Consider the following 21,676-nt stretch of genomic DNA (forward strand, 5'->3'; position numbering starts at 1 on the left):
TCCCTCTGTGCTCTTCCCTAACTTGCCCTCATACATACTCACGTGCTGTCTCTCCCAAAATAAACTTTTAAAAAAATGTGATTTCCTGAAGGTAAATTTTAACTTGAAAGAGACAGAACTTCAAGGAAGGGATGAAATAACCTAAAAACAAATTCTTTTGTAAACAGAAATCGCACACGCTCACACACACACACACAGGGAAATGGACAGCATCTCTCAAGCCCTGCAGCCAAGGAGATACAGTGAATCAGAGCCACACACAGACCAAGCAGCAGTTTGCCCGGGACATCCTGGCATTTTCTGCATTCTCTTCGTTTTCTGCATTCTGGTCGTGCTCCCAAAGGGATCTGCCCTGTGAGAAAGTCTGCCAGAGAGAGCTGGCGTTCAGAGTCATGGGCTCATCCTGATATCTATAACTACTAAATAGCTTTTTATGTATTTAAAAAACTTTTAAATATTCCTTTATATGTATATTTTTTCAATGTTCATTTTTGAGAGAGCACGAGCCAGCACGGGGTGGGGGGGGGGGGGCAGAGACAGGATCCGAAGCAGGCTTACGCAGACAGCAGAGAACCCAGTGCTGTCACAAGTACCCCTGAGATCATGACCTAAGTCGAAGTGGGTCGCTCAACCCATGGAGCCACCCAGGCGCCCCCCAAATGGCTTTTTAAATACACATTTATGAAGAACCACAACAAACCCATTTCTGATGAAAGGATTTCTTTTCATATCATTGGCCCCGGCCAGTGATGGTTCTTCCTTCCCAGAGCCCACCGTCATGCTGGGTTCAGGGCTCTCAAGCAAAGACTTTGAATCCAGGAGAGCACACATTCTGAACCCACGGGGAGGCACAGGGACAGGGAGAGCCCCTCCCCCAAGGGGGTGGAGATTCTTCCTTTCACCTGGCTCATCCTGTCCCCCTCCCTGGTGTTGGCTTCCTTAGTGTTCCCCTCTTTCTCCCTCCTCTCACTGCCAACCTTCTTCTCCCTGCTTGTCACTGCTATAGCAGGAATTAAAAATGCTCTCCGCTCAAACGCCAGGTCACCTGTGTAGAACTTTATGCTATTTAAGCATTATGTACTAAGAAATGGGAAAATTCAAAAAAAGAAAGGATTTCTTTCTATCAATAAGCAAGTAACTGGTCTCTCCCTGGAATGATGAGATCAGAATTTCTAGACAAGAGGCACTGATGGGTGGTAAAGCTTAGACTGAAGCTTAGAAGCTGGGGGACACTAATAATTTAATTATGTTCAACATTGTTATAGCACTCAGTAGTTACTGAACCCCTTCTGTATGTCAGATGACATCTTAAGCACATTTCATAGGTGTATGACATAGACAAATATATCTTTAGCTCTAGCTTCACGCTTTCTAGAGACTTTTTCCTTTAAGGAAACACCCCTGTCAAAACTATGGCTTATAAATTTTTTCTTATTAAATTTAAAATTCATGTGATACAATGAAATTCTCTTCATGGTTTATATGAAATGATTGTAATATCCAAAACAATTTCCAAATGCACAATTCCCACGATCTAGATCTGATACATTATTGAAAATTCTTTTGAGGTTAGTGATAAGAAAACCACTGAAAATGCTTTCATACCATTCAAAGAAAATGAGAAAATAGAGGGTCTGGCGCAACGGGACAAATTCTGTTTCCAGTCTCATACACTAAGTCTGTTTTCCCCGTGTTCTGCCACGAGAGCTTCGGGGAGGGCCTCCTTGGCAGATGGTGTTAATGAGTCTACAAGGCAAAAAGATCAAGGATCTTAGGATTTTCTGGCAATGTTTACCTCTCATATGGAGGGGCCCTCTGGAGAATATTCTCTTCAAAGACAATGTTTTCTGCTTGACAATAAAAGCTCTTTGATTCGGCTTCAGAAATGGTCAAGTTCACTCTACCTGCACTAACAGGTGGAGGTGTCTCGTCAAATCACAGGTCTCACTAAATGTAGAGTTAGTCAGACATGAGAGATGTAGTGGAGATGAAACTCATTCCTAAAACAACATTTCTGTCAGCAGCGGCCTCTTGGTGTAAATGTGTTATCTTAAATAAAACCCACTTGGCTTGCTTTGAGGCGTTCTGAGGTACTACATCCCATACTAAACTTTTGTTGTTTTTATCAGTATGTGTGTCCAAACCCTAGGAGCGCCGGAGTAAAACATACCTGCTATGGGTAAACTATTTTCAGACAGGGAGAATTTTAGTCTGATCATCATGTCCCCTGCAATCGCTTATTAAATATTGTTATTAAAAAGAACTTATGCCCCAGGGCGCCTGGGTGGCTCAGTCGGTTGAGCATCCAATTTCGGCTCAGGTCATGATCTCACGGTTTGTGAGTTCCAGTCCCGTATGGGACTCTGTTGCTGGCAGCTCAGAGTCTGGAGGCTGATTGCAATTTTGTATCTCCCTCTCTGCCCCTCTCTGGCTCGCCACCTTTCTCTCTCTCTCTCAGTAAATAAACATTTTAAACAAACAAACAAAAAAGACCTTATTCCCCAAGATCATGTCTATTTTGATGGGAATCAAATACAAAGTATCTTTAGCAGTCACAAATAGGTATAAGACTTCTTTCTTTCCTTCAAACCAGAAAACATTTATTTTTTTGTAAATTGGTTTTGTTTAATTTTAACTGCATTATCATGGATACCATGGAAAATCAGCTCACAGTGTGACTCTTATATTTCAGGGCACTTCCAAGCTGGTGATAGAAAATGGAAGTTGAAGGTACATGCTTTGCAGTTTGTCTGATAAATTCACTTCTTTTCAGTAAGTACAGGGGCAAGAAAGAAATGTTATTTCGGCTTCTGCAAAATTTATTTATTGCCATTCTACCAAGGAACAATAAGCTGGTGTGGACAACTGTCCCTCTCCCATTGGGTGCTGTGCAGGGCTGGTCCTGCCAGCTTCCTGAGCTTTCCAAGATGGTGCTGCAGAAGCCAAGTTCAGCACAGAGAAACTACTGGAACCATGGCACTACCAGATTCAGAGCCGGCGAACCAACAGTGAAGGCCCCATGTGCTCCTAGCCAGCAAAGAATGACATCTTCTAAACCATCAGGGCCAAACTTCCTTTTGCATGAAACCAGGTCTCTTTATCTGCTTAGGCACCACAGCTTCCAGAATATTGAGCAAATGTTTTTATCACAATTAATCTTATGAATAGTTTTTTTTTTTTTTTTCTGGGCCTGAGACACTAGGGTGTTCTTTTAAAACATGACTTTCAGAGATAATTCTGGATTGAAATCTGGGTCATTTGGAAGTATTGACCTTGGACAGGTCATGTAATCTTTCTAAACCTGTTTCCTCTTGTGTTAAAATGGGAATGATACCACCACCCTCAAAGGTAGATGTTACCACCAATGATGATTAATTAAGATAAGATCTACAAAAGCACCAGCACAGCACCTGTCATGTGGTAGATATTCAATAATTTTTTTGGTGGGGGGCCCAGATTCTTCTTCCTAGTGCTCATGTATTCATTACCAACCCTAGATCCGACCTCCCCACACTCCCCAAGTCAACTCGGTTCATATTCCAAAGAGATAAAGTGATGGATATTTTCATAAAGTTATTTTAAAACATCTCGTGTTGGCCATTTAACATGAAACCTACCTGAATTTTTTCATTGGAGACTGCTTTTCTTGAGCAGTGGCCAGATGACCAGAATAGTAGACTGGGAAAAACATAATGTTCCAGTTTGTTGAAAACCAAGTCATGAAAAATGGACAGTAGAAGTTCTTGTAAGTAATTTTTACAATCTGTGTGGTTCCAACCCAAGACGATGAGACTGACAAGATGATCAAAAGTCCCCAGACGGCCTTCAGAACCATGGACGTGCATGACCGGCAGCGAGCCTTGATTCTGTTTTCTTGGCTGCTGTTCTCAGGATGAGTCTGTGTTCCATCATCCCCTGAAAACAGGAAAGGAATACAAATGTGTGGAAATCAGGTTATAAAACAGTGACCAAAGAGGTACACAGTAGAATTACCAGTGTTTTTCTTTTTTTACCATCATTTAGAGAGACTGATAACTCTGGCTCACCTTCTCTCCAGAATCTCTGCTCTGTAAGGTACAGTATATATCTCATCCCCCATCCAAGCCATGACAATGCTCATGAACTTGGTGGATGCTACACTGCCCTTCCATGTATCCTACCCACTTTCTTGTAAAAGCGTTACATATTTCAGCCCCAGGGACTTCGGCCTTGGCCACATGTCCTGCTTTGTCTAATCAAATGTGAACAGGGAGGTGTGAGGTATGCCACAGCCCAGCAGAACTGTTAAGAGGCATGACAAGGCCCCACTCAACTCTCTTGCTCTTCTTCTCTGTCACTAGAATGGAAATTCCCAAATAGGAGCTGTCTTTTCAGTCTCTGTGGGAGAATGAGCAGAAGCCAACCAAGGCAGCCTTGTCTCTGCTGACATGAAAAGTAAGTGAGAAATAAATATTTGTCGTTAGACTCCACTAAAGTGTTTTTAATTTTGTTTTTGATTTTCTTAAAGTGCAGCAAAGCTGGCTCTTAAATTGAAGAGCAATGTGCCCCAAGAACAGGGCGAATCCTGACGACACAAAATCGTTTCCCACCCACCTCAGAACAAATTACTATTTAATGTATTTCTGGGAGCACAATGAGTTCAGCTTTGTATCTTTACATTTACTAAGAAAATTCCGCAGCAGTTTTTACATTAAAGTAGTCAAAACTTCCTGAAAGTGACGACCATATAGGCCTTCTCCCTTGATAGAGAAGACAAGTTCAACACAATAACTTTATGCACCTCTCAGGAAACTCAAGGGGAGCAGAGGTCATCCTGAATCCCCAGGCTGAGATCCCAGGTGGTAGAATCCCGAGGGAAGGGAGGCAGAATTGCCTACAAGTTCTCTCCTGTCTCCAGGTACCTCCTTTGAGCACAAGGTTTATCCCGGGGGTTAAGAAAGTGGTGTGGTCCACAGATTGCAAGTGGGAGTGGATGGTAGTCATTTTACCTCTCTGGAACCTGCTGACTCTCTCGTGCTGAATGTGTTCCTCCTATTGCTTAATGAGCCAGGCGTGACTGCCCCGCTGGAGTAAAAACTTTCCCATAGCTAAGGCTTTCTGTTATAATTATTTGGAGAGGCGGGGGGGGGGGGGGTAGCAAGCCTTTAAGGTGAATTCTGAATTGGGGAATATAAACCAAGTAATGACAAACACAGCAATTACCACATGACTTCCGAGTCTTATAAACCGTACTGAATTCTCAGGGCCAAGGCCTCTAGAAGATGAAAACTGGTATTCTTTCATTTATATACTCAACAAAATACTTGGTAATCAATCAGATCACCAGGAGCTGGTTAGCTAGTTGGGTGCCAGGGGTTCAAAAGTGAAAGACGTGAGCTCACATCCCAGTGGAAAGCCAGAACACACATCCAACACAAGTGTGATAAGGGCCAAAGACGGTAGATACTAGGCCACATGGAGGCAGAGGAGCAGCACTGGTTAAGGGATGGGGTGGAAAGTGATTAGGAGAAACTTCCACGATGCAGTGACATTGAGTCTCGAAGTGTGAGCCAGCTAGCTCCCTTTACTGTGTATAGACAATACCTGCTCTTGATAAGAGTTCCGCAAATCCTCCCTACAACCATCTGACTTATGCAGAGAGTAGAGGGGAGAAAATGGGTAAGAGGGTAGAATAAGAGACTCTTGTCTTGGGAGGCTGGGAGAGAAACATTAACCTACTCAGTTAAATAGGTATTACCACTTCCATTTTACAGATGAAAAAACTGAGGCTTATGTGAAAGGTTGTCCAAGGTTGAACCCAAGTCAGCATGACTCTAGGCTCCAAAGCTTTTATTCTGAACACTCCTTCTGTCTAGGTTTCAGGCTTGAGCTCTCCATTCAAGCACTGGAAGTTTCAGAAGGGATTTGGAGACAAATTTCTGTTTCCTGATGGGAATGGTAGTCTTGTACAAAGTTTAAGAGGAGTGATGTCGGGGCGCCTGGGTGGCGCAGTTGGTTAAGCGTCCGACTTCAGCCAGGTCACGATCTCGCGGTCCGTGAGTTCGAGCCCCGCGTCAGGCTCTGGGCTGATGGCTCAGAGCCTGGAGCCTGTTTCCGATTCTGTGTCTCCCTCTCTCTCTGACCCTCCCCCGTTCATGCTCTGTCTCTCTCTGTCCCAAAAATAAATAAACGTTGAAAAAAAAAATTTTAAAAAGAGGAGTGATGTCTAAGAGAAAGGTATACTCTACATTTCAGATTAATTCTCAGGGACTATCTCATAAAGGAGGAATGATTCTACAGAGACTCTCAATATCCCTTTAAGTTGATATCTGCCTTCACTGTCACCTTCTCTGAAGGTCGCTTGGTGCCACCATCATACCATGGACAGTACTTTTGATGACATTAGTCGTCACCTAAATCCCTCCATATCTTTGACCCATTCTTCTGCTAACTAGATGTAGTTGTTGCCAAGCTTTAATTTTACCGCCTATAGATAGAAAGACTGGGTCTACAGAGCTCTTTTATTTTTCTGGTCATTTAAAATTTTCGACAGTCCTGCTTAGCTTTATGGTTTTGTATGTATCCTTCAAACTGATATACCAGGAGTTCCATCCCTTACTACGAGCCTGGATTAGAGTCATTACTGGTAGAGGCCACTGGAATTTGGACACATGAGTAGAACCACTGTATGGCCCTGAGCACATGTCTGATTCTAGCTTAGCTTCTTCATCTGCCAAACAGTGATAATATTTGCCTCATGGGATTTGTTTTGAGGTTAAGTACATAGTATATTCCTGAAAGCATGGTGAGCTGCTCTTCAGATTATTCTCCTTTTCTCATTTTTCTGTGGTGCCCTGGAATAACCCTAAGTGCCTTCTGAATCATCACAGAAAGAGTAAATTACGTCCCATGTGATCTTTCATGGTATAGCCTTTGACATGTGTAGTTTGCATATGACAGATATGGCAAGTCTTTGTCAACCAGTATATTTAATTTGTAGTTTGCATATGATAGATAAAGCAAGTCCTTATTAACCAGAATACTTAATTAACTGGAACATTCTATTCTGCAGATAACTGGGATAATAGGAATATTACTGCAACTTATTAAAGCCAATTAAAATTTTCTGAAGATTTATGATGCCATTTTCTTCATTTTTTTGAAAAGAGCCTTAGCCTTAGGGTCAATAGTTGCCGATACAGTGTTTTAAAATATTGTCACTTTTTGAAAAAAATATCTTTTCTTATATAAAAAAAAACCCCTCTTATCCAATTAGTAGTACCCTAGAAGAGGCTTTCATATGTCCTGTATACCTTTATTTACTGCCCCCCATCCCTAACTGAGTCCCCTGAATTTCCATTTCCCTTCTATTTATTTTTTTAGGCCAGTTTTCTCCAAGTTATGTTTTGTTTTCAACTAACCACTTGTTTTGGATGGAGTATTTTGTTGTTGTTGTTTGCTGTTTGATTATTGTTTTTAAGGATGCAAGAGATGTTAAATATGTTACTGATAAAGCAGAAGGAATGAGTGGCAGGAGAGATTGCAAATGCAGGTGAAAAGTGACGGAGAGGAAGTGATCATGGACATAGCAAAAGGAGTTCACATCGGAACGGCAGGGACACACACATTAAAGACGGTCCCAAAGTGATGGTCACTGGCAAACAAAAGAATGGAGACATTAAGGCAAAGAGGCAAGCGTCTGTTGGCATACAACTGTTTTGCTTTTTGCAGAAACGGAAGTGTGGTCATGGGACGAGAGGAAGTGAGTATGAACTGGGTACTTGAGCACATTCTCTGGGGAAGGCCAAAAGATGTCCACCGCCAAGAAGTACTGGTGTGGGCAACAGCCTAGTGGACTCAGGTGCATTTGGAAATTATACATTTGCTGGGAAACTCCTGGATCTAGTTATGAGATGTATCGAGCAATTCCAGTAACCCAAGTAACCCGGGAGTTGTTGAGTGTGGTCAAATGTATGTGAGGAAAGTGTAGAGGACTTGACTGATTAGTTAAATGCTGATCAGGGAAGCAGGCGGTGTCCCGAAGGTGCAAAACTGGGGAAACTAGAAGGGCTCCAAAGACCGGCAGTCCTGACGAGCACAAAAGCAGAGTCTGTGATTTTACTAAGAGGGTTTTCATTCTTCTTAGAGTGGGAGTGCGCTACCACTGACTCCCAGGGCTGAGATCAAAGATGCTGGCTTTTGACATCTTCAACATGCGGAAACTAGATACCCTGTAAACTTAATAGGGTGTCACGGTTTCATCATGTGTTAAGCCCTGCAATGGCAGGTTTTGGTATTTGGTTTCTCTGCTACACTGTACGTATCCCACTAACAGATCCCATCTATACCTGTCCCTTCTTCCTTCTCCTCCCACTTGATAAACTCCCCACTTCTCAGAGTCCGTGTAACATCCCTGCGTTCTGGGCCAATGGTGTGATCTTTCACGGCTGGCTCAAAGGTTACCTAGGTGTACTGTTATTTAAGAGGAGGTCAGAGAGGGAGGGAGCCAAACCATAAGAGACTCTTAAAAACAGAACTGAGGGTTGATGGGGGGTGAGAGGGACGAGAGGGTGGGTGATGGGTATTGAGGAGGGCACCTGTTGGGATGAGCACTGGGTGTTGTATGGAAACCAATTTGACAATAAATTTCATATTTAAAAAAAAAAAAAAGAGGAGGTCACCAGCTCACCTGATCTGTTCTGCCTTTCGACTCTATGTCCGCAAACTCCAGAAGATCCTCGGCTCTGAAGTTCAAGAATAGGAGCAGAAGAGTCTTCGGTGACAGAAAGAGGGGACAGTTGCCTACTGATGCCACTGTGTGAACTGGGGCAGTTGGCTCCTGGTTTACATCGAGTAACTGATGATCTGGAGGTACCTGGGAAGAAAGAGTTCATACCAGGTTGAGAACCTGCCAAAAGAAAAACTGGAAACAGATTTTGTTCATTTGTATTATTTTTTTTAAAGTAGGCTCCAATGCAGGGCTTGAACCCACAACCCTGAGGTCAAGACCTGAGCTGAGATCAGGAACTGGACACGTAACCAAATGAGCCACCCAGGTACCCCTGGAACAAGATTTTAAATGCCCTGGCAGTAAAACACGCAGCCCTGATGGAACCTTCCTTGAGCTCATTTCTAATTTTATCAGAGGGGCTCCTAAAAAGAAAAGTCTGCGTTGGCAAGGTCTGTGTCCCTAAGATGAAGGATCTTTTTAGATAACTCTGTCCACCAAAACTGAACTTTAGAAAATGGCGCTTGGTCTGATGCACCTGTTCTGAATTAGAACTGCTAACAACAGTCAAACAGTTTACCTCAAGGGAGGGAAACTGTGACGTCATGCTTGCATCCTCCTTATTCTTCCTAAGGTTGGCTGTTGAATTCCTAACTAGTGGAAGTGCCCACAGTGACTCCTGTCGAGCCCACCCTACGCTTTTCCATCGGACTGGTCACTAAAGTCCAATTTGGTTGTGTCTCCTCAATCACCTCTGGCCTCTACCCGCTCTTACAGATGAAAGCGCAGGCCTCAGGATCCTCCACGGGTTAAGCCCCTCCCAATGCTGATTAATCTCCATGGACCCCCACCCAGGGTTGGCTTCATGGGCCTGGAGCCAGTGCAGTCACACGGGGTGCTGTGCTTCTTTGGAAGAACCTCACACACCCCACTCCCCCTCCAAGGTCCAGGGTGCCACGTGGGAATTCTTTTACCTTTCAGTTTTTTTGTGTGTGACTTTTTTATTTACTTACTTATTTAATTTTATTTTTGAAAGAGAGAGAGAGAGAGAGAGAGAGAGAGAGAGGCACAGAGCATAGGCGGGGAAGGGGCAGAGAGAGAAGGAGACACAGAATCTGAAGCAGGCTCCGGGCTCTGAGCTGTCAGCTCAGTGCCCGATGCGGGGCTGGAACCCATGAACCACGAGATCATGACCTGTGCTGAAGTTGGATGCTTAACTGATTGAGCCACCCAAACTCCCCCTTCTATCTTTTTTTTTTTTTTTTTTAAGTTTATTTACTTGAGAGAGACAGTGAGAGAGCGTGAGTGAGCATGAGCAGGGGAGGGGCAGAGAGAGAGGAGACAGAGAATCCCAAGCAGGCTCCATGTTGTCCATGCTGAGCCCGATGCAGGCTTAAACTCACGAACTGCAAGTCATGACCCGAGACGAAATCCAGAGTGGGTCACTTAACCTACTGAGCCCCCCAGGTGCCCCTCTAAGTGACTTCTGATGGGATAATGGAGCACAAGCAGGGGGCTTGGAGCCTCAGCTCAGGCTTGGTTTTGCCTCCTGTTGTCTCCCCACCTCCTGGGGTGGGTTTTCGGCCACCACACCTGAGTCCTTGGTTAACAACTGTACAGGGACCTGGGTACTGGTATGGGGAGTGTTGGGATCTTAGGGTGAGACTCCCAGTGCCTGCGGGGGCCTGCATTCACCCAGCAAGCATCCCTCTGTCCAAGGGAGCAGATGTTAAATAGCAAATAAAAAATGCCATGGAAAGTAGAGAGACAGAGAACGTAAGAAAGGAAAAAAAAAACATTTTCTGCTTTTTGAACAAGGAACTTGACATTTTCACTTGGCACCGGAACCTCAAATTACATAGCTAACCCTGCCCCCATCTGAATACTCCCTTCCAGCGAGGCTGGTTCTGGCTGCGTTCTGACACCTTACTCTTAGTACTGATAGCTTTAAGCCTTTTACTGGGTTGTCCCTCTACCTGGAACATCCTGAATCTCCCCAGGCCTTTAAACAGTAAGATCAAATCCTGATCGCTTCATTCAGTCTTTGCTGTTAAGTCACATGCATCTACACTTTCTTTGAACTTTCACCGAAGGAGCTCATTTTGACGGTAGTCGTGCACTGGCTTCCCCGGGGCTTCACTTTCTCACGTGTGAATGCTTCGACTCTGTCTGCAGAAGCTGCCTGCCTCTCCGTCTGTCGGAGACTGTTCTACACTCTCTCACCGTCCCTTGCTCTGAGTAAATGTTTAATTTTGAAATAATTTTATATTTACAGAACGGTCGGAAAGATAGTCCAGAGAGTTCCCAGATGCACTTTACCCAGGTTCCTCCAATGTTAACATCTTGCATCTTCTGGTGCATTTGTCAAAATGAAGAGATTAACGTTGGTAAGTACCATTAACCACATTCCAAATGTTCTTTGGATGCCACTAGCTTTGTCACTAATGGCCTTTTCCTGGGCCAGGACTCCACCCAGGACACCACATTACATTCAGTCATCGTGTCTCCTTGGCTGCCTATGTTTGTTCACAGAGTACATTTATTTTTCCTTGTAAGTTAGGAGTGTCTCTATTTCCAGTAGATACTTTGCTCTGCAGAACAGAAGCTATCATCCTCTCTGGGTCACAGAGGTTATGTCTTGGCGTGGTGCTTTCTGAGATGGTAGAAAACCAACCAATGAAATGCAAAATCTTGAAATAGCAATGGTGTCTTGGCTTTAGTTTGGCTTTGAATAATCATGTCACGGACTGTGTGAGTAATCACGTAAAGCAATCTAATTAGAACTTTGAGAAGCAGTGGTGTCCAGAAAAAGAACGCTTGAATTCCTGAACCATCATCTCCCGCAAGAACCTAGCAGAACTGCAGAGCAACTTAGCTGTGAGTGTTCATTCTGCGTTCCAGGCCTCCCCATCTATGACAAAAGTCTATTTTGTTTTCTTTCCTTTTCTATTTTTCTCAGTCTTGGGAAAAACAAGGAGAAGTCTATAAAAATGGAATTAGCTATAGCATCTATTATTAAGTGTCTCAAGTTGCCCTAATTAAAATGTATTATGTAATCTTGCATTTAAAAGAATAAAAAATTATGAGTACTCAAAAAAATCAATAGAAGAATTACAGACCAATTATTATGCCTAAATTAATGCTATATTAGCATTATTACAAGTGTCAAAACACATAAGGTTTTTAGTTTACATATCCAAAATGTTTACTGTGACTTTCACAACTATGTTTCTTTTTTTAAAATTTTTAAAAATATTTATTTATTTTTGAGAGGGACAGAGTATGAGTGGGGGAGGGGCAGAGAAAGGGAGACACAGAATCTGAAGCAAGCTCCAGGCTCCGAGCTGTCAGCACAGAGCCCCATGCTGGGCTTGAACTCATGAACTGCGAGATCACGAGCTGAGCCAAAGTTTGCCACTTAGCTGACTGAACCACCCAGGCACCCATCCAACTATGTTTCTAATTGAGTATTTCAAATTCAATGAAAAGAGTCTGTTTAAAATCCAGTGAACTCTCAGGGGCGCCTGGGTGGCGCAGTCGGTTAAGCGTCCGACTTCAGCCAGGTCACGATCTCGTGGTCCGTGAGTTCGAGCCCCGCGTCGGGCTCTGGGCTGATGGCTCCGAGCCTGGAGCCTGTTTCCGATTCTGTGTCTCCCTCTCTCTCTGCCCCTCCCCCGTTCATGCTCTGTCTCTCTCTGTCCCAAAAATAAATAAACGTTGAAAAAAAATTTTTTTTAATCCAGTGAACTCTCATTTATGTTCTTCCAGAGGGGCTGACACTCAGATACTCCAGGAGTCATTTTTAATTTATCTTTCAAGTATTTTTCATTAGTGAGTTATGCCTTCTCATGTTTTCTTAGGGGAATATCAGGTTTCATTTTGTGATCATTTGGCAATTACAGGCCAAAAGGAGGAAGTCCAAAAATAGGTTGGGAAGCTAGTTGAGCAAGGATTGAGATAAAACATTGGCCATAGACACTAAGAAGTTGGTAAATCATGTGTATCTGGGAGTGTTGGATTTGTAAGCCAAACTAGTGATTCCTCCGGCTTCCTCATTTTCACTAAATGTTATGTCCTGGCTTCTGCACCTCCTGGTCCCTATGCAATACAGCTCAACACCCATTTTCTGCTGCCTCACACTGGTTGATTTATGGACGAGATCCGGGAGCAGTTGAGCCACTGGAGACATTTAAACCATTGTCCTAAAAAGGCACACTTTAAACTTCAGAGCCAGGCCCAGAGGCACGGTCAGGGCTTGGGCCATGAAACAGTCATCTCCAATCCTGGAAGTGAAAACACCACCCCACGCTACACAGTCTTGTGCCATTCACTTAATATAAAGCCAACTCTGACAAAAATCATATTCAGAATGTCACCTGGGATGCTAGGTGACATCATATCTATTTCCTATTGTCTATGCCACAATGAGCGCCTGGGCATCACAAATTCAGTTAGTGAAAAGTGTTTAGACTTTAATAAGTATTGAGAGTAAACTGTATTAGAAGTGATAGGTTGGAAGTCTCTCAGTAGTCACACCAGACGGCCCCCACTCTTCCTTGTAAAGACATCTGCTCACGTGAGCCATAGCAGTAGGGCCATCTTGTGTCATTTTTCATATTTGTCCATGCATAACGATATAATTTCTTCATTCACACTGGTTAGGCTCTGCATGTTCCCCAAATCAACTTAACTCAACAAATAGTTATTAAGCCACGATTCTAGGGCAGGTATTGTGTCAGGAACAGGAGTTAGATAATGAAGAATACACAGTCCCTGCCTGCATGGGGCCTTCAACATGGTATTGGGATCAGACTTGTAACCAATTAACCATAATTTAATGTGAATTGGAGAGCAAGAAGAAAGGGAGTGATTCATTGTGCCTGGAGCAGGGAAGTCTCTATGGGTTGCTACATCAAAGTTGGCTTTGAACGATGAGCGGCGCTTTGCCAGACAGAGTTCTAGGCTGAGGAATAGGCGACAGAGTCAGAGGAAACCACAGGAGCAAATACTCAGAGGGGTAAAGAGGACGCTATGAAACAATGGTGAGATGAGCAGCTCTAAGGTGCTGAATTCTGAGTACAAACAAGCATTGAAAATCCTTTCAGGAGTGTTGTCCAGATTAAATGGTCCACAGAACGTACGCAATCAATGTACACTATTATAAGAAAAAATAAGCAGCTAAACAAAAATGATCGTTAATGGTACTTTATCAGTGAGAACGTCTGACTTCAGATCATAGAAATCCAAACTCGATCAGTTTACGCAAAAATGGGGAGTTTTTAGGAGCTTAGCAACCAAGGGACAGGGCAGCCAGGAATGTCCCTAAACCTCAGGAACACCTGGGACCTGGGGCAGCGTGTAGGCAGACAGTCCCCATCTCCCACTGCAGGTGCCAGATTCATGTCTTCTCACTTGGCCTCTGTTTGCCTTTCTCTGCAGAAAATTTAATCATTTGAAGCTCCCAGCTTTCCAGTCTTGTAGCTAGCCTCCTGGGAGAAATCTAGTTGCCCAGAGTCAAAAATCTCGAGGCAGGAAATTGTGTCTTACACTGATGCCTGGTACAATTTCTGTGGCCACAGATCACGGCGACAACACCAGGAAAGGGCAAGTGGGGCTGGGGTGACAGGGCCCTGGGCGTCCACTTAGAAACCTCAAAGCAAAAAGGGCAAAGAAATGCTGAGTAAAGCCCAATCAGAGTGTAAGGTGTAGGGTTCTCAGACGACAACTTGAAAAGCCGTGCGATCAAAAGTAACTAGGACAAGGTCTTTGGAAAGTAGATGAGAAAGAAGCAATGTGTCAGGTAAGATTCTGTGTGAGCAAGCACAAGACGACTTGGAAGATAATGGACCAGACTCTAGACATCATTCTAATAAGAGCCCTGCCGTTGACTCTCATCTCTCATGAACACAAAAAATCAAGGACATATTTGGTTCTACTAAGCATTATACTGAACAGTGAGCTAGAGATCTTATCCTCACTTGCCCCAAGCTATGCCTCATACTTACCTGAAACACCACAGGTAGCCCTGATGCCCAAACATAAAGACACCGTCCTGGGGATTGGGGATGTGGGCGGGGGGTGTTGGGAAGGAAAGTGGAGTCGGAGAGGTAGGGGCTGTACGACAAGAGGCAGCATAAAGTCCTAGAAAGACTTCCCGGAAGGGCAGGACACCGATTGTCTATGTCCTCTCAGGTAAATCACTTGACTTCTCTTTGTCTGTATTCTTTCATACTCTGAAATTTAGTGATTGAACAAAATGATCTCCTAATTCCCTGTAGCTTTCTCTCCTTTGATTTAAAGATATTTCAAGCAAGCACCTGCAAATCATGTTTAACCATAAAACAAACTCTGTCGATTTTCGGCTAATTTTTTATACCCATTTATATTAGTCAAGGTTTCAGAAGGAAGGGAGAGCAAACTCAAAATTAGGATACTTTATTAGAAAGGTGCTCAAGGTTTAGGGCTATAAGGCTATATGGTTCCCTAAGCCGCCCACTGCAGCATCACCTGGGAGCTTGTTAGCAATGCAAATTCTTAGGGCACCTGGGTGGTTCAATGGGTTAACTGTCTGACTTTGACTCGGGTCATGATCTTGCGGTTCGTGGGTTCGAGCCATGCGTCATGCTGTAGGCCGGAGCCTTCTTTGGATTTTGTGTCTCCCGGTCTCTCTACCCCTCCCCCGCTCATGCTCTGTCTCTCAAATATAAACTTCAAAAAAGATTTTTTAAATGCAAATTCTCAGCAGCCACTTCAGACTATTAAATTAGAAACTGCGGTGGGGGTAACCTATGATTTACGGAGCCCTCCGGGTGATTCCAATGCAAGTTAAAATTTTGAGAACCACTGTATGTAATACCACAGGGGGGAGGGAAGTACCCAGGTGTAACGAAGGCTCACTCTTACTATGCTTAGGCCTGAAGGGACAAGGAGAGGGAGTGATTGGAAAAATCTGGAAGGAGAGGCTTGCCTGAGATGAGTTATGACTTTTCATTAAGGTAGGCATCCAGCTGGGAGTTCCTGAAAATAGTCCTTTCCTTTGATATCTCTTAGGGACCCCCCTTGATCAGTAAACCAAGGCCAGAGGGCAAGACAGCCTATTTCCGTAGTCCATACAGTTCAACTGCCACAAAGAAAGAGAAGTAGAGAAAGGTTGTGGGGCAGGTAGAAAAAGAATCTGGAGGGGCAAAGGTATCTATATACCATGTTTCTACAATAATATTATAATCACAGAATCAGGGCCTAGACCACAAGATCTCCTAGCTGTAAGCTTCTTTGATGAATGATTCTTCTTTGATGATTCTTCCAACCAATCTCTTGAAAGTCATACTTTAAGCATAAAACTAGCTTTGACTATTTTCAAATAATCTTTTATAAGTGTGTTGCTTTTAAATATGCATGATCTTTCCTGCCAAGATGTTACAATCACTGAAGAAACATCGAAGACAGAAATGCAATCCTGAATTTTGACTTGGAGTTGGTTGGAAGTTACAACAATCACTTTGACATTCTGTCTTATAAAAACAGGTAAGATACCAACGATTCAACAAAAGGTTATGTAAAAAGCCATATTTCAGCTTATTTTTTTAAACTCATGTTCCATCAAATTACAATGGCAGAAAATATTCCTTGTAGTGAGGGAATATTTATTGTCATCAGTATTGGTTGAGTTTTCACTGAAGTCTATATGGAATTTGCAAAAAAGTTACTCACTTCTTAGGTAAACACTTAATCCTAGGATTATTGAAAGGGGTCAGCATGGTGGATGGTTAATACACAAGCAATATACCAACTTTCTGTTTCAATTCTGCACTGCCTTACTCTTTAAAGCCCAAGGTCTCCTGCACAACACTGTTTTACTTACTAGTATTATTCACTCTATGTAGCTCTGAACATTCTTGATTCATTTCACAGAGAAATATCTTTTAAAATAACCTAGTTGTTGGTTATATTATTATGCGTATTTTTTGTACCAAATTTTTTTCAAGCCTTGCTAATTATCTTCTTACTAACCATCTCATCTTATTCAAGACGTAAATATGAAATATTTGGGTACCTATATAGGCATATTAAAGTGACCTTTTAGGGGAGCCTGGGTGGCCCAGTCGATTAAGCGTCTGACTGTAGCTCAGGTCATGATCTCATGGTCCGTGAGTTCAAGCCCTGCGTCGGGCTCTGTGCTGACAGCTCAGAGCCTGGAGCCTGCTTTGGATTCTGTGTCTCCCTCTCTCTCTGCCCCTCCCCTGCTTGTGCTCTGGGTCTCTCTCTCAAAAATAATTAAACATTAAAAAATTTTTTAAATAAAAAAATTAAAAAATCTTTTAAAACCTAATTAGTTTTTATCTACCTAAAATGTGTAATTAGAAGAAAGGACTAATAATTGCTATATTTATGCTATACACATCTTGTTCCTAAAACAGTATTAATTTATTCTATCTGGAATAAGATTTATTTTCTCTACCTATAACTAACTTTAAAACTAAAAAAAAAAATATGTCACTTCTCCCTGTTTTTACAATGTAAAAATAAAAGCGTCTAGCACTTATTTAACACCTACCATGTGCCAAGAGCTTTACATATATGATCTCTAAACAACACAACACTGTGGGGTGGACTTTACTATTCTTATTTTACAGAGAAGGAAAGTGAATCTTCAACAGCCCAAGTAAGGGTTTAAAAAGTCGAGTCCAGTTCCAAAGTCCATATTCTTTCCAATACGCTCTGTTGCCCTTTCCATTTCAGCTATTCAGCACTGTTGAGCTCTTTCTGTATGTAGGGGAAATAGTTCCATCGTACAGAAAATAAGGACAATTATTGTTCAGAGAGCAGGGAGATCAATTTCAGCCTGGACAGTTACAGAATACTTAGCAGAGGATGATGGGTTCCAGCAGATCCCAGAGCAGGGCAGGGTTTATATAGGAAGAGAGCCTGGAACAGCTTCCAACAAAGGAAAGTGGAGATTTTGCCTTTTTGGTTGTTGAGAGCAAAAGAGGCATTTTGAAGAGGGATGATGGGTTGGAAGCAGAGTCTCATGAAGGCAAATTTGGGAGAAGAGGGCAAGATGCACAGAACAAATAGAACCTGGAAGAAAGACATCTAATGGAAGTTGTTCGAGCAAAAACGTGCTCTTTAAAGAGAGACAGGATTTCCCCTTTAGAAATGTGTATTGCAGTAGGACCCTTTTTCCCCTGCTAAAATCCAGGCATTCACATGGTGAAAGTCGAAAGAACACCAATAATCATAGTTTCTTGTGCTTGGAAACTGGTCATACTTATTCTTCACGGTCATGACTGAACCCTTGTGTGATGCAACCAGAGCACCCCTTACCCCAGGTCTATGTCTGCCAGAGGGGCTCCATTCTTACTTAGGCAACCCATGTATTTGTGAAGCACATGTTCTGGATTTGTACTCTAAAGAAGATTTTGGGATTAACATGCATTTATCCTGGCTCCCTTCTCCCAAAGAACATATGATCCTTAACACTTGCTTGTTTAGATCATTTCTGGACCCATGTCTCCATCCAGTATCAAGCATTTATTTCCTCAGTGCTGCTCAAAGTTGTCACCCTTCCCTCAACTATGGCTCCAAATCATGCCCATGTTTTATTAAGTCTACAGTTGTTTTCCTAATTCAAGCTACCTCTTATCTTGCCCATACTCAGCCTCTGACTACTCAGTCTTGTTACTCCTTACACCTCTGTCATCTGGAGAGTTAGATTATAGGTTGACCTTGACGATTTTTGCTGAACATTCATAGAAATCTGAAATGGATGTTTAAGTATTCCCAATGTACTTAAGGAAGAATTTCAAGTCTATTTGGCTGATCCTAGATATGAATCAGCAGAAATAGTATAAAATTGCCTTTAACATTTTTTTTTGATGATAGTCTCAGTCTTAAATAATTTCCCAGATGATAGAACGTGTTTTTCACTGCAAAAGAACAAATAACAATTTTATTAAAAATCTCTAAGCCCCATTAACAACTCCTTGAATGTTTTTTTAATGTGATTACCTTAGGCCTCTGTCCTACTTTTAACTGCTCAGCACTCAACCCCCTTCCCATTTAGGGGGACCTTCCCCCCTCCAACTACATAAGTCTTGTTGGGAAAGTGTCCCATATCCCACAATGGAAGCCAAAAGAGGCTTTTAAAAAATTATTTACTATTATTATTATTATTATTATTATTATTATTATTATTATTTTAGAGAGAGCACAAGAAGGGGAGAGGGGCAGGGGAAAGACAGAGAGGGAGGGGAGGGGAGAGGAGGGGAGGGGAGGGGAGGGGAGGGGAGGAAAGGAGAGGAGGGGAGGGGAGGGGAGGGGAGGGGAGGGGAGAGGAGGGGAGGGGAGGGGAGGGGAGGGGAGTGAGGAGGGGAGGGGAGAGGAGTGGGGAGGGGAGAGGAAAGGAGAGAGAGGAAGAGAGAGAGAGACTCTTAAGCAGGCTCCATGCTCAGCACAGGGCCCAATCCCATGGCCCTGGGATCATGACCTTAGCCAAAATCAAGAGTTGAATGCTCAACTGACCAAGCCACCCAGGCATCCTCAAATGAAGCTCTTTAGGAAGTATAACGCTCTCCCTGACAATGGGAGGCAGGCATGACTGGGTTTCACTCCATCAAAGCCCCGTATCCAAAACTATAAATCTCGAGAAACCAGGATGGTTAAAGTTCCATGAGCAACAGTGGCAGCCGGTTGTTGGGTTGTGATGGCAACAGCAGTATCCTGGAGGATGTCCCGGCTGCTCGGCTGTGAAGGCCCTCAGTTCCTGCACATTTTCCAAGGTTCTATGAGTCTCCCTTCCCCAGTCCATCCACTAAATCTCCCTTTTGCTAACCAGCCATAACAGCTTTGGAGGCTCCCAGTCAAGAGCTCTAAGACCAACTCTCTAGGACTTTCATGTGCACCCAACCCCCTGGTGGCCTCTTCTCATGTCCTTTCCCCTTTTCTCTAATGTCCTTACTTGCTACTTTCCTTGTATTGTGGCCCTACGAGTAACACACTCTGTTCTCAGGGAGGGGCCCACTGAAAGATTTAGGAAGATTTAGAAAAGGTGTTTTGGAATTCTTGCCAGCTAAGCTACACGAACCCAATGGCAGACATTCTCGAGGGGGTATAGTTGGCCGTTACCTTTGCTGAACACCTGGGCACAAGTTTTCCCCTGGAAGAGAGATGGCTGATTCCTGGGTGAAGGTGGGGAGGGAGAATCTCTATGATCACCAACCCCACTTCTCTCCTATGTCACTCAAGGCTCTGTGATGCCAAACAGCAGGCAGAGATTCATTGACCATACAGTAAAAAGGCCTGTCCTGATGGTTCTGAAATATTCACTTTAAGCCAGAAAAACCGAAAGACATTTAGGATCAACTTTAGAATATTTCCCACAGAGACCAGCTCAATAAATTGAAGCAAGAGAGATTAAGAGAATGCTGTGCCACACACCTGGTCTGGTATAAATCTACAGCTTGGTTACACTGGAGTATTAAGTGCAGTCCTGGAAATTGTGCCTTTGAATACCCACCCCTGTGTCTCAGTTGGTAAGACACTGTCATTAAGACTATACAACTATTTTCTTTTTATAATACCATACACACTATTCCTAAAGCATATACAGATAATGTAATGGTATTAATCATATTTTACATGAATTGATTAATTTTACATTAATCATATTTCAGCTGCGGGTGGGAGTGTTTATGCTTGAAATAATAACTTCTTGTTAAAATAAGTCACTGATTCTAATTTGTTTTCTAAGTCTAGATTTTTATGTTGAGCTTGCTTCCTTGAATGATCTTGTTTGCTTTTCATTAAGCCTTCACATTGACTTTCTTCGAGTTGAGCCTTTGTCTCTTCTTCCCCTCAAGTCTTCCTTTGCCTGTAATTTGACCTGGAGTATTTACCCACGTGCATGTGCACATGAAGGGAACTAAGATCCCTATGTACCTTACAACATCACTACCACCCTCCAGCAATGTCACTATTGCCCGAAAATCTTGAAAAATAAGCCCTACTGACTGTAGAAACCCTTTACTTACAAATTCCTTCCTGGTAGTTTCTCCTGGAATATACTTTTCCTTCCAAATGGCCCTGGTGAATTTCATAATTGATGGATTAGACAAAGCATTCACAAGGCAGTCTCATAATTTATTCTAGTCAAAAAACAATTCAGGATAACCCAAAAGACCTGTGACTGTTGACCTAACTGTGTGATAACCCATTAATTAAGAAGTTATTGATGCCTACTATGTGTCTGGCCCTCTGCTAAGTGCAAAGAAGACAAGAAGGCATGATGCTTACTCTCATTTTCTTATGGTCTAAGAGGGAAAAAGCCAATTACGCAGAAATTTCTATAAACAGCACTGAATTCTGAATGGGTGGACAAGCCAGCTTTTCATCCCGGAGCCAAGGGATGGCTCAGCCCCTTGCAACTGCCAGTGGTCCACCAGTATCTTCTCATTTGGGACTTGCCTCTTAAACCAGAAGCTTATGGATCAGTTCACAAAATATTTATGCCTTATGCATGAGCAGAAAGAAAGAAATGGGTAGAAGAGCATGCCAGGGTACAGCTAATGCTGTTAGCATATACATTTGTCACTAGGGAGGAGGACAAGTCAGGAACTGGCAGAGGCAGCTCCACTGTGATTTAGGCCACAATCTAAACACAACACTTTGCAAGTTTCCACCCTGGGGGATATGGGAAAAGCTACACGGTCAGCATCAGGTTATTTTCACAATTGTTATGGGTGTCCATACCTAGCAGGTGGGTGCACTGACACGGCCTTGAATCTAAACCTGCAAGGTTAAGTCCAAGCTCCACATTCATACAAGCCTCTTCCTCACTCACCTAGATTCTACTGTTCCTTCAATGTCCACCTCAAGGTCTACCATCAGCTGTCTGGGTCCAATGTCTACTTCCAAGGGCACTTGCTACCACTGATGACCTAAGCAGGGAAATGGAGTGATCAGATTTGGGTT

General features: G+C 43.0%; 1 protein-coding gene across 1 annotated transcript in view; it reads right to left on the reverse strand.

Annotated features, from left to right (window-relative positions):
* Positions 1-21,676, reverse strand: part of SLC35F4 (solute carrier family 35 member F4) — a 257,128-nt gene that overhangs the window by 22,517 nt on the left and 212,935 nt on the right. Inside the window, exons 2-3 of the mRNA XM_043556251.1 lie at positions 8,669-8,854; positions 3,618-3,915 (exon numbers count right to left, since the gene is read on the reverse strand). Coding sequence (XP_043412186.1) covers positions 3,618-3,915; positions 8,669-8,854 — 484 coding nt within the window. The remainder of the gene's footprint in view (positions 1-3,617; positions 3,916-8,668; positions 8,855-21,676) is intronic.

The sequence above is a fragment of the Prionailurus bengalensis genome, chromosome B3 (genome assembly GCF_016509475.1).
Source record: "Prionailurus bengalensis isolate Pbe53 chromosome B3, Fcat_Pben_1.1_paternal_pri, whole genome shotgun sequence".
Lineage (NCBI taxonomy): Eukaryota > Metazoa > Chordata > Mammalia > Carnivora > Felidae > Prionailurus > Prionailurus bengalensis.